General features: G+C 35.7%; 3 protein-coding genes across 5 annotated transcripts; all 3 read right to left on the bottom strand.

Moving 5' to 3' along the window:
- Positions 1-613: 613 nt before the first annotated feature.
- Positions 614-6,135, bottom strand: LOC8267863 (T-complex protein 1 subunit beta). 3 transcript variants are annotated; one of them, XM_048370973.1, is made up of 13 exons: positions 6,003-6,116; positions 5,860-5,861; positions 5,705-5,779; positions 5,546-5,602; positions 5,297-5,362; positions 5,078-5,189; positions 4,532-4,660; positions 3,839-3,910; positions 3,470-3,585; positions 3,249-3,325; positions 2,437-2,922; positions 1,444-1,759; positions 614-1,045 (listed from the first exon to the last, which is right to left on the bottom strand). In XM_048370973.1, exons 3-13 carry the CDS (start codon positions 5,708-5,710, stop codon positions 899-901), a joined length of 1,584 nt encoding a protein of 527 aa, XP_048226930.1. In that variant the 5' UTR covers positions 5,711-5,779; positions 5,860-5,861; positions 6,003-6,116; the 3' UTR covers positions 614-898. The 3 variants fall into 3 exon arrangements, with proteins under 3 accessions (XP_048226930.1, XP_048226929.1, XP_048226931.1); XM_048370972.1 differs by lacking the exon at positions 5,860-5,861 and having other exon boundaries at positions 6,003-6,135; XM_048370974.1 differs by lacking the exon at positions 5,860-5,861 and having other exon boundaries at positions 5,705-5,760; positions 6,003-6,118.
- Positions 6,136-7,432: 1,297 nt separating this feature from the next.
- LOC112535158 (vinorine synthase) lies at positions 7,433-9,383 on the bottom strand. The gene has a single exon (XM_025157669.2). It carries the CDS (start codon positions 8,807-8,809, stop codon positions 7,487-7,489), a length of 1,323 nt encoding a protein of 440 aa, XP_025013437.2. The 5' UTR covers positions 8,810-9,383; the 3' UTR covers positions 7,433-7,486.
- Positions 9,384-9,534: 151 nt separating this feature from the next.
- LOC8267865 lies at positions 9,535-12,623 on the bottom strand. Its single transcript, XM_015718215.3, has 7 exons — positions 12,207-12,623; positions 11,798-11,887; positions 11,593-11,673; positions 11,367-11,498; positions 10,897-11,115; positions 10,477-10,569; positions 9,535-10,005 (listed from the first exon to the last, which is right to left on the bottom strand). Exons 1-7 carry the CDS (start codon positions 12,423-12,425, stop codon positions 9,844-9,846), a joined length of 996 nt encoding a protein of 331 aa, XP_015573701.1. The 5' UTR covers positions 12,426-12,623; the 3' UTR covers positions 9,535-9,843.
- Between the last annotated feature and the right edge of the window lie 264 nt (positions 12,624-12,887).

Below are 12,887 nucleotides of genomic sequence, written 5' to 3'. Positions count from 1 at the left end.
GCAAGTTTTGGTTTTTCTCCTAATTAATCTTCTCTTTATTTTTAATTTGTCTATGTGGAATAAAATAAAAGTTTTCCTGAAAACGTATGCGGACTACTTATGGACTAGATGCACAAAAAGAGGGCCAGAGAATCGTAACAATCAAAATTCTAAAAGGGATTTATTTTCTCAATTCTGACAAAATAAATTATGATGTTTCTTTCAATTTTAAAGATGCTCTTGCGGGCATTAGAGTAGTGTGCTGAAACGAATTGGGTATGGTTGTGAAGGGTTGGAATTTGCTAGACATTTGATGTAGAATCCCTCCCAATGAAGTTCTGGTTTCTGCCCTTCAGAATTACTATTCTCAACCCATTATAGAAACTGGTAAGCTTGCCATGTTCAATCGTATTTTCAAGAAAATCAGATATTCCATTGTACGGTGAAGCGGTTATTTCGCAGCAAAAACTAATTGAACGACAATTTACTTGCACCACACCAAAAACAGACCTGCAATTTGTGCAGCAAATGTTAATAAATGTTTTGCTTTCCAATTTTTCTTTTTTCCTTTTTTCTGTTCTAATTTATTCTGTATCAGATCATGCTCAAGATTTGCTATTAACTAATTCTGGAATTTGGAAACAAAATAAATTGCTTCATTTCCTCAACACAGCTCGAGCACAGAAGTTTCAGAGGAACCCTCAGTGATATAATTCAACAGTTAATATCAATGCTGCATCAACTCGAGCACCAAGAGCCGGAAGAGCAGCTGATGAAATAGCAACTCCTCCAACAATGTGCCTAGCAGAAGACCGAGACTGGTACAGCGACAGTAGAAGTAAAGCAAAGCATAGCAAATGCCAAGAAAATAGAGAACTACAACACGACTCCTTGTCCAACCAAAACATACACCTAATTCTCACATTCTATCTTCTCTCCTTCGTGGAGCACAAGTAATGATTTCATCGACTCTCAGAATCATTTCAGCTGCCTCAGTTGCAGAGAGCAATACGGCTTGCTTAACTTTGAAGGATTCAGAAATACCACGCTCAGCCATATCTCCCACCTGTAAGAATTAAGAAGATGACAAGAGTCAACAAACAGAACCCAACATGATACATTTAGTGAAAAACCTATTCAGCAGTTCAGTCAAAGGATGAAATTGCCATACTACAAATCCCCATCGAGTTTCTATGATGCCAATGCTCAACACTGCAACAAGTTTTTTGGATTCAACCAAACTCCGATAAAATTCTGAAATTATATTATGATTTACATTGCAAATATAATCTAGCTTCAAATCCAAAAAGTCAAAAGCTCATTATCTTTTGGTGTAGTTCTATACCTGGCAGCCAACAAGAGGATGCTAGACCTCATGTGCATTACCAGAATACATGTAGCATACAAAGCTGAAGTACACTCAAGACTTAAATATAACTAGAGTTTTCATTCATAGATACTTACAGATCCAGTGATGACGTCAATGCCTGCAGTGGATCCCTCCTTCTGGTGCTCTGCTCGGAGTTGAGCAATCATTTCAGCACTGTCTAGACCAGCATTATCTGCAATTGTAGTTGGAATTGCAATTAGTGCTCTTGAAAAAGCTTCAATAGCATGGGACTTCTTCCCAGGAGTTGCTCGGGCCAGCTCATCAACATCCTTTGCCATCACCATCTCAGGCCATCCGCCTCCAAGTAAAACCCTGCTGTCATTGACGGTCTGAGACAGCACACACAAGGCATCATGCAAAGATCTTTCTGCCTCATCAAGCACGTGGTGGCTGCCAAAGAGAGAAAGAAATGAAGAGATGCAAGTGGTACACAATTCTCAACTAAAAGTCATGTGGAGATATCTAAAGTTTGAGACTGCGCTCATATAGCCATGTGATGTCTAGCAAAGTTTAAGAGCCACGAGAATTGCAGCAAACAGATTCTATTTGATAATCATCAGTCTAACAGGAACATTGTTAACATTGAATACGAAGAACAAAAGGTCAGGCTAAAATCTAAAACAAGACCCATTTGAGGGATGATACATGTAGGATTTTGGTGTTAGTGGTTGTTGACCATTGGATTGGAATCAGATGGATTTAACAATGGATGATTTAGATTAGTCGTGAGCTTAGCTGACTTAGGGGTTCAAAGGAATGAGAGACACTATTGTAACTCATTGAATTAGTTTTGATTCCTCTCTGAGTGTATTCTCTCTCTTTACTTTGAGTCTCTGTTCATTTTTTCATTTTCTCCAACCTTCCTCCATTTTCCCATCAACTAAACACCTAATAAAATTACTTGTATCAAGCGAGGACTGTTGGTGCACACACACATCCTCCTGATTTTGTTGACATGGCATTTCGGTCACAGAAAACCAATCTTACCATTGTGCCAAAGATTGCACTCAATACTGTAATATAAGCAGGAGAAAAATAATAACAAAGTACATGTTTAAATAATGTACCTTGCACCTCTCAGTACTACTGTACAGGCCTGACCCATTTCAACACCTGAAAAGTGGATCAACTTGTCCTCACCAATCATAATTTCCTCAATTAGCTTGCAATGCCCAAGCTTAACTGACTCAGGATTGTCAAAGGTCGATGCAATTTCACCACCAGTTACTAAAGCCAGACGTTCAATTCCATCAAAATCAGCATGTTCAATTGCAAGTATTCCAGCATTTGCAAAAAGTTCCTCAGGGAAATTGTAAATTAATTGCCTGTTTACGAAGCAGTTAATCCCATGGCCTATTATCTTGTCCACCTTTTCTCTCATTTTCTGTTTTTCAGCTGCTTCAATATCAGCCACCCTAGACATTGAATCAACACGAACACGTGCCCCATAGATCTTCACTTTGTCTGTGTCCATTGCAGTATTTGCCACCAGAATTTTTGCATTCTCTATTCGCTTTGGTTGTCCAACACCAATTTTCTTGTCAAGAATAAATCTAAAGAAAGAAAGACCATAATTTTAACATTCTGGAAGAAACAAATGAATCTAGGGAGATTCATAGCAAAATCAAACAGACCCCTAGGTCTACTTGGTAAAGATTTTAAACAGATGTTCCTTTGTCTATCATAGTGTAATTATTAACCAGAAACAGGTGGATCTATAAGGGACTGTTTATGCAACCAAGTACCTCCTATGAAACTTCCAGGTTATATATTAGCCAACAAAAAAGCTACATAATACATTAGTAGTACTAAAGCAAAGACATTGATGTCCATGTGAAGACTTCTTAGAAAATAAAATGTTTTAAGTCAATATATTCACCCTTCATCCAAGAAAGAATCCTTCAGCGATCCCCCAGGCTTTTTGATAATCTGGATGGACTCTAAGTTTGTGCTACCCTGCCATTCAATTGACAAACAAGAAACAATTAATAGAAGAAGAGAAGGGAGGAAGGGAAGAAAGGATGTCCGGAGCACATAGACATTTAAGATCTTTTTGGAAGTCGCCATCGCAATTTGAATCAAAATATTGCAAATTCTTACCTTTAGCCTCAAGACAGCATCCACAGCCAATTTTGCAAAATGTTCCTTATCCTGTGATAGAATTTTGGAACTCAAAGTAGTCATTGCAATCTTCATCAAGTCCGACTTGAATTTCTCTACATTATTCAATAATGACATGCATCAGATAAGCATCAAAACCTGTGACTGAAAGATTCTAAAAGCATGGAATATGCACTTCACAACATAGAAGAAAAGTATCCATTCAATTTCTGCACGTTCATGTCCATAGATTCACAGAACTACCAAAATGTCAAATGAACAACAACATCTCACCAGAAACAACAATTTCCATTAAGATAATGTCAGAAAAAAACTGGCACCAATAAGTATTACAGAAAATATGAATACCTTTGTTATCTTTGTTGTCCACGACCTTAAGCAACAAAGCATTGCGGGCACATTCTGCTGCCATTCGATAACCTGAACGTCAAACATTCACATTAAGAAATTACATTATGAAAGCAAAGTACCGTGATTATTGATTAATGGTCAAACACTTATCCACAATCATGAGAAAGAAAACTCCAAAAAAGACAAAACACGACCATCACTATTTAAACTAATAAGGTTTCCACATATACAGGAGAAAAAGATTTTACACAAACTTTCAGGCTTCTTATCCACCATTTCAACATACCAGCATACAGGACCTTCCAACTTCTATCACACTTCTGTTAACTTTAGTTGAAACAAAATGTTAAAAAGAAAAAAAAAAAAAAAGGTTTCACAACTTTTGTTTTTGCCAAAGATAGAATCAACAAGTAGGAGGAGAATCATCCTATAACCAGGGAAAAAATTATGTAAAACCCAACACTCAAAACTCTGTTTTTCCAAAACAAGTAAATCAGCATAAGCTATACCGCATTATAAATAAATGCATGCAAAACCAAATAATATACAAAATGAGGAAGCAATGAGAATAGCTCCGAAATTTGGGGGTTTGTGAAGGTTTAATTGGTAATGAAAACCTGTGATAACAACCGAGGAGAAAAAATAGAAGGAAGAATTGGAAGCCAAACAGCCAAGCAGTTCAAAACAAACCAGCGATTATTGTCATTGGGTGAATCTTTGCTGCCACCAGCTTTTCTGCCTCCCTCAAAAGCTCCCCAGCAAAAACAACAACAGATGTTGTCCCATCACCAACTTCATCATCTTGAACTTTTGAAATATCTGCCAAATTAAGGATTTCTGTCAAGCCAAGGTTGCAATCGGATAATACATTTGATCCATGTACCTAGTTCCATTGATGACATCCAACAATTTCTTAACAGCACTAGATGCACTGTCTTCATTAAGTAAGAAGATATAAATGAAGAATAATTGGACTTTCGGTCTCCTGTTTAAAGAAGAGCATGGCTAGCGACTAGACTTTGCTTCAAGAATATGCAATATTTTATGTAAATCCTACAGTTGATTGCAGTAGAGCTATTTATCAACATTGCCATCTTCTTATACAACCAAGAAGTTTCAGTAAATCATAGAAGCCCCTATTGATACAGATGTTTTAGTACAATCTTATTCAGCTTAAACAATCGTGAGATGGAACTAAAAGTCATAGCGCAAGATGGGCCAGCAAACGATAGATACCAACTAGAACTTTAGCAGCTGGGTTATCAATGTGAAGGGACTTCAAGATGGTGGCACCATCATTTGTAACAGTTACTTCACGTCCTCTGCCTGTCGATTGTAAAATTTTATCCTGTGCGTGCGATATGAAGATGAGCAGGCATTATAGTAAAGTAAAAGACACAGATTATTAGCAATGCCTTCCTATTGGCAAGACACTTGCAAATGAAGAAAGCTTACCATTCCTTTTGGTCCTAAAGTAGTCTTGACCAAGTCAGCAATTGCCATAGCACCAACGAATGATGCCTAAGAAAACCCCCAAAAAAATTATGATAGGAAATAAAGTGACATAAGCATGGTTTACACAGTTTAATTTACTTTCTCATAATTAGTTGAGTATTAAGCTTTATACTCGGATGAATCATTTAAAGCACACAACAACTTAGAAAAAGAAAAAAGAAAAGACACAAATCAGTAAAAAGAACTCACCATTCTGGCACGCTCTCCTTTTTCTTCGCTAGCTTCATCTTTAAAAATTCTATCAACCTACAATTCAAAGATAAATAAATGAAAATAATATATAATAAAACAAAATGCGAACCTAAAACATTCACAGTAACAGAAATTCAACGAGAACGTGTAACATACCGCCATTAGAGAATGTCAATCAAGATAGCTTAACAATAGATGCTCAAAATTAGAATCTGAAAAAAAAAAAAAAAACTGCAACACAAAATATTAACACAGAGGAAAAGCACCTAACCGGAGCAGACGGCTAGGGTTTTTTTAGCGGAGGAAGATACAACTTAGTCGCAAACTTAATAAGTAGCATGGTTCGAATAATTTTTCATTTTTTTTTAAAACTTAAACAAAAACGTACTCCAGTATCAAGAGTAAAGAAAGTGAAGACTAAACCTAGAAATGGAATTGATAGTTTAGTTATTACCTCTTTAAAGTGAAGAAGGAGAGGATCGATATGATATGAAGTGTTTTCGAGACTTGGATCCCGCCGAAAATGATTTAGGGCGTAACTAGTTGCGCTTCTGCTTCAGCATAAGCACTAAAAAGTGTCATAATGCCGATGGTTTTTATCGGGGGTAATATCTCTGATATCAGAAGTCCTAAAAGTCAGGACTTTTATACGATTTAGTCCATAAATGTTTCCTTTTGCATCTAAGTCCTAAAAAAATTTCGAAGCACACATCTCTAACTCTATTGGTCAATTCTTTATTCTCGCAGTCCATTTTTGGTATATATTAATTTCTTACATTTAGCTCTATATTTAGAAAAATTACATCTTTTTATATCTATTATATTTTTAATTAAAAAGTAAATTTATAACTAAAAAGATACATAAATAAGAAAAACTAGACTATGTACATAAAATTAAATATTTTTGAATCAAACATTTTCATCTTATATGCAGATTAAATAGAAATATTATAATAATTATTTCAATTATTGTTTTTAAATTTTTAAATTTATAAGAAAAGTTACTTTAAACATTTAAAAGTTTAAAATTTATGTAATTTTTTTAATTTATGTAAAAACTAAAATTCAAAATACAAGAATTTCTTTTTTGAAATGGATATAAATATCAAACATTATAATCTATTCTTTATAAATTAGAAATGTGTTAATAATTAAATAAATTATATATAATCATTATTTTAATAATCTAAAATCTAAACATTTTAAATGATGAAAAGATTTATTAAATTATCTTTATTTTTTAATATAAAATTATAATAAAATTTTAGTTATTACATGTAATTTTATTTCTTATGCATTTTTTATTGAAATTTTTTTTTGCTAATTAGAATCAAATAAAAGTTGAAAGAAAACAGTAAAAGGCGAAAACTATATTAGTTAAAAGAACAGAGACTGAAATGTAAAAGATAAATACATATCAGACCTTGACTGAAGAAGTATCTTTTTAATATTTGATCTCGGGTAGACTAATAAATAACAGTGTGTTTTCAAAGGACCTAATTGTATAAAATGAATCTTTTTGGATCGTATTGTGAAAAGAACCAAATAACTTTGATGTAAAAAAAGGCCATAGTGTATGATCTGATCACGAGCCGTTTGATTTAGGGTGAATAAGTGGGCCACGGTGGGTGTAATAAGTTTTGGTTGGGGCGACGGAGCATCAGATACCTCTGTGGTAGTTCAATTTAAAAGCTTTCTCGACGAACTCTCGCGAATTCCTTGGAATTAGCCTATAAATAAAAGCCCATATCCAAAACATAATTGGTCCAGGACCAATGAAAATTCTGGTTAATACTTCTTTAATTGATATTGATTTTTCGGGACCGGTCCCTAACATAAATAATCACATTTAAGTCTACATACTGTCGGAACCTTGGAAAAAAAGAGAAAGAAACGAGAAACTGCTATATTTTGTAACTGTGTTGATCAAATGCAACTTCAAGAAAGGGGACTTGGGTCCAAAGCAGAAAATGAAAGGATCTCTGTGTCACGTTCCAAAATGATCATATCTTGTTCATCCAAGGTCAACCATGCTTCAATTCCATCACCAACACTTGTTTCGTTCAAAAATACAAGATTTTGAAACACTGGTCCAGTTATTCCACCGGGGGTCACCCAAATAGGCCTTCCCCATCCAAAATCAGTTTCATAGATGCCAACATTGCATAAGCTTGTAAATGTCAAATAATCAGCTCCTGCATTTGAATAAACTTCACCAAATTCCTGTAAACATTCACAAACCTTGGAAAACCCTTCCTCACCACTCAATTTTTGGACAAAATCACCATCAATTTTCGATATAGATTCCCTTAGCAGACCTACCAAAGGATGCAACTCTCTTTCTGTCTCTGCACTGCATTGTGCAATTGTCATCCAAAGAAGATTCCCAACTGAATTACTAGGCAATTGGGTTCCCTTTTTTCCCCTCAAGTTCACAATGAGTGATAGAAAGGACGGCCTCTGGCAACCATGTTTTGCTTTAGAAACAAGCATATTGCACTGCCATATAAAGGCTGACACAGCTTCTACTCGAGTTGGGCGGTGCACAAGTAATGAGCTAGCTGCTCTGGCCTTGAGGATGGCTACAGATGAAGCATCAAACACAAATCTCTTAGTTATACCCTTGCCGAACTTTATCAATGATGGCCATATAGCTAACATTGTATCTTTAGGTAGACAATCATTTTGTGGGAATAGCGACGGTGCAATGAAACAAGGTTCAACTGTTTCGCCTGATCCGCGAGCAATGGCTGCCCATGCTTTGAGAAATGCAGTTGATGTAGGACCATCAATGATCTTGTGTGAAGTTTTAGTCCCAATAGCAACACCACCGCACTTGAAAACATTAACCTGAATCATTGCCACAGGAATTCCATTTCCTGACGACTCCATAAAGTAGGAATCGCCTGGAAGTAACTTAAATATCGTTTCGCTGTCAGGTTTTCCAAGAATGTCTGAAAGACAACAACTGACTTTGGCCTGAGTATAGGACACGCCCTCGTCGTTGCAATCTATGTAAAGATCATCCTTGACCTTTCCGGCAAATGGGTAGAAGGAAGTTAAGGCTTCTGACAGAGATTGTTTCAGCTTTGGCAATCTTATTGACATGTCAGTTTGATTGATTGGCCCATAGAAAAAGATAATAGGAACATGTGCAGAGGGCATAAGCTGGTCCAGAAGGGAAAGCTTGTAGGTCTTCAAGTGAGATGGAGTAGGAGAAGATGGTTTGATATTCTCTCTGGACATGATCTCAATTTCCATCTCGTTTTTATCTCGGGGCAGAGTCTTCTCAAGTCTAAAGCTTGTTCTGTTCTGTTATTTTAGACTAGTTGATTGCTGCTATTTAAAACCTAGAAGCACGTCCATTGGAACACTACGTTGATGACAAGGAATGGGAAGAGAGAATCCTTAGTTCTTTCCTCCATTTTTTAATGCTTTGTCTTGATTAATGACTAGACAGACAGGTATTGATATGAAACATGTAGACCAACAGTTAGTTTAGAGACATTACATCCAAGAAAATTACCTGTGAAACCAGATCAAAATAAAAATTCTTGCCATATTCGACATAGTTTCATACACGAGCTTCTTTTACATGGCATCTTGTAATTGATTTAAGTTACTCGCCCGCGTCGTCCTCTCCTCATTTCCTGTTTCTCAATAATATAATGACAGCAGAGTAACAGATCGTTATAAATTAATTCCATAGGGCAAACGTTTTTCACAATGATTGTGCAAACTGTACACAAGAAACAGCAATTGACAGCCAATGCATAGCAGACTTAGGAGCCAACTGATAGGGCATTATCCCTTAGAACTTATCCTTTCAATCTAGATTGATGCACTTGGAATAGTTTTGGATAACAAGTTACACAACAAATAAGTTTTAAGAATTATTAAGTCTTCATCTTGAAAAGGAAAGACAAAAATATAAGAATAAAAAACTCACCAAGTCCCAAAAATAAATTACAAAAGAACTCACCAAGTCCCCAAAATTAAAATTTTTCATTATCAATCAATTTGACATAGAAAGAAGCAAGAATCTTGACTATAATCATAAATCGGAATCTGCTTTTCTACCAACAGTTTATCAATAGGTTTTGCAATACTTAAAGAACAGCAGCTTGCAAAAATATGTGTCCGTTTCAAGCAGCTCATTCCTTTTTTCAGCTGCTGCCCCTTCCAAACATGGGAACTCAAAACTGCAACAGCTTAGTCAAATATTATATCCAACGCTTAATTATAGCATTCTACCCTTGTCCCGGCTGTTATTGTTAGCACTTCCATACAAGTGATCAAATGTTTTCTCCTGGAGGTAACTCTGCAAGCTTCGGAGGCGTCCCAAGCACTCGTTCCATATCAAAACGAACTTCAATGTTGCGGATGCTGTAACCAACCACCATCAACCAATAAAGCAATTTGGCAAGTTCAGGTGCACTAGTCTCTGTTATAGCCGTCTGTTACCAGAAATAGTGTTACAAAAATTGAGAACTTATACCAGTTTTACAATAACTATAGCAAGTAAAAAGATTCTCAATTAATTGTGAAGAGATCTGAAAAATATAAAGACCTGCATCAGGGAATTAAATAATATTCATCAGCTATCCATTGAAAGACCCTATGGATACAACTTCCGTAATAAACATCTGGGTGTAATAATTACTATCTAATTTACATAAACCATCTTTAGTTACAATCGTGAGATTTTTTACATATTGTTTATGTCATTCTTTGATGCATTGTTCAGCTTGAATAAGTGAAAATAAGGCACTCAGCAAAAGCATTTTGAGAATTCCGATATTCTGGCTGACTTAAACATATGTAAGATGTTTTTATCACTTATAATACTGAGGTTCAACTAGAATCCTAGTGGTCAAAGTTCCATCAAACAGGGAACACAGCTAATTCGGTTTAAGACAAACACAAACCTTCATTTGTTCCTGATCTGCAACGGCTAAAAGTCGCTTAATAAAAGTGTTCATTGCAAGCACAGCATCCTCCCCAGCGCTACTTGTCAATTCCTACAGAACCATAAACATGTAATCTGAAGTTAGAATGAGCTCTATTCAAGCAGGCAAAAAGAAATCAGGAAGCAAGCTAATTGAAAGTAATGATTGCAGTACAGACTCAGTCCTTCAAATTTTGACTTGTCAAGAAAATCTAACGTCAAATGCTTTATAAACTAAGAAAGGCAGATTCAGGTATTAATATGCACTAAAATTACAATGACTAGAACCCATAACCCTGATGATTAATATTTATTAAACCATCTTAACTGCATGTTGGTGCATCTGTTAATATTGCATATGGCAACAAAGGCAATAAGTAATGATGACAACCATCTTTACCTTGAGATTTTGGGGTTCAAGAGATTTGAGATATTCCAACAGCTCATTCTGTCCATTTGTGGATTTTCTGCCAACTTGACGGTTGAGTTCCTCAATCTCTGCTTCAAGTAACTCAATGTACTTTTTAGCATCCATTTTCTCGGCACCAGAAACATTGTTCCATCGAATAACTTCACCGGACACGTTCTTCTGTGTACCAGGTGCATAATCTGGCACATCCTGAACAATTTTAAATGACTAGAAAAATTACAAGGTAGCATTTTACATATTGCAACTTAAAACTAGAAAAACAAATGACTAAAACCCAAAAAATAAAAATAAGATAACTGTGCATCAACCAATTGTATAAGTAGCAAATCAATGTAGACAGTGTAGTCAACTATACACCAACGCTTATAGCAGTGAAATTTCAAGGATTATCAGCTTAAAGGAGCACACAGTGACAACTTATGTCAAAATAAAGAAGTCACCTTTTTTTCTTCCACTTCAGGAAGAGCAACTTGCTCCAAGCTCTGTTGCAATTCCATGCGGTACTGTGCATTCTTAAACATGTAGCCAGTCATCATAACACTATACATGAGCTGGGCGAGATTTTCAGCTACCTAAAAGAAATTGTCAAGCTGATTCCTGTTAACAAACAAATGAGAACTTGTTGTCTCTCCAAATAAGCGAGGGCACAGAAATTCAATAACTTACAGTGGTAACTGTTACAGCAAAAAATTGTGGAGGTAGTGTTCCAATCATGTTTGTCACTGTTTGTCGCATTGCATCAACTACCTGAACATGTCCAAGAATGCTAAAGCAGAGAAATACTCTCCCTCCATAAATTTAGATTGAACCATATAGAGTGATCTGTGAGAGCAAATCAAATGGTGCCAAGTGGGGAAAAAATTTTCAAAACCTGTTGTGGCGCCCTTTTGACAAATAGCTCCATAAACTCTGGCTGCACATTCTTGACATACTCTAACAGAATATCTTTCCTGGTCTTCGGCTGCAAATTTGAAAGAGGACATTCAAAATTCAAATTCAAACATAATCCTAGCAAAGCAAGCATAGAACTGTAAAAGGTTATAGTTTCTACATATAAAAATGACTCACTAATTGTATCCAATTCTTATCCTATTCAACACAGTTAAAATAAAGAGATTAGGAAATTGCACTTAAATGACAACCTGCTTAGTTAAAAGAAAATGTATTGCAATCCCTCGAGAAGGATCCCGTATTCTACTAGTACTCAAGAAAGTTAGATTAATTGCATACATGTAACAAACACAAAGAAAAGAAATAAATATTAAAAAATGAAAGGCTACCAGAGAGCTGCTGGGTGGCTTAGAATCAGCAGAATTACTTGAAGAGTCATTCTTGGAAGAATCATAAGCTCTAATTCTCAAGCCTAACCTTCCCTTGATGCTAGTATTCCTCTTTCTTGAGAAACTTATTGATGGTCGACCCGATAAAATAAATGTAGAACTACAAGAAGAAGAAGAATTGGATATAAAAAGGGAGGGTTTCAGAGTCAACGAATTCATCTGATGTTATCAATTGGTTTTATTTATTAAATTTTCCAGAGCAGAGAGAAAGGTAACGTAGTAAAGTAACCCTAATAAAGCTAATTCTTATATTCTTGTCATTAACAGAAAGCAATTACAGAAAGTGAAGTGAGGTTACAGTCGTTGAAGAGTGACGAATACAAGGTTTTGTACAGCACAGAAGTTCCAAAAGATGAGGTTTTGTTTGGGAATTGGTACAAAAGTACAGCTCAGTTCCACCCTGCAACTCTAGGGGTGATTTGTAGAGGATTAGCGCAATGCAGATCGGATGGTCATGATTGGTTTCATTCGCAATCCTTTTGCGACAAAAGCTCATTTTATCCCAAGACTTTGACCTCAAATTCAAATAGGTTCCCCTTCCAGAAAAGAAAAATCAAATAGGTTCCAAGTAAAATGATCTTCTTCAACTAATTAATATGTTAATTTCAATATTTGACCAAC

This window comes from Ricinus communis, chromosome 2 (assembly GCF_019578655.1).
Source record: "Ricinus communis isolate WT05 ecotype wild-type chromosome 2, ASM1957865v1, whole genome shotgun sequence".
Classification (NCBI taxonomy): domain Eukaryota; kingdom Viridiplantae; phylum Streptophyta; class Magnoliopsida; order Malpighiales; family Euphorbiaceae; genus Ricinus; species Ricinus communis.
The sequence above is the reverse complement of the archived record's forward strand: the minus strand, read 5'-3'. Positions and strand labels throughout refer to the sequence as shown.

Excerpts from the sequence above, each read along its gene's own strand:
- LOC8267863 (XM_048370972.1), bottom strand. Across the intron at positions 3,586-3,838 it reads GGACAACAAAGATAACAAAG|AGAAATTCAAGTCGGACTTG; the intron begins GTATTCATATTT and ends TGAATAATGTAG. Across the intron at positions 3,326-3,469 it reads ATGCTGTCTTGAGGCTAAAG|GGTAGCACAAACTTAGAGTC; the intron begins GTAAGAATTTGC and ends ATTGAATGGCAG.
- LOC112535158 (XM_025157669.2), bottom strand. The coding sequence starts at position 8,809 with ATGGAAATTGAGATCATGTCCAGAGAGAATATCAAACCATCTTCTCCT.
- LOC8267865 (XM_015718215.3), bottom strand. The coding sequence starts at position 12,425 with ATGAATTCGTTGACTCTGAAACCCTCCCTTTTTATATCCAATTCTTCT. Across the intron at positions 11,888-12,206 it reads AGCCACCCAGCAGCTCTCTG|CCGAAGACCAGGAAAGATAT; the intron begins GTAGCCTTTCAT and ends TCAAATTTGCAG. Across the intron at positions 10,006-10,476 it reads CAGATCAGGAACAAATGAAG|ACGGCTATAACAGAGACTAG; the intron begins GTTTGTGTTTGT and ends TTCTGGTAACAG.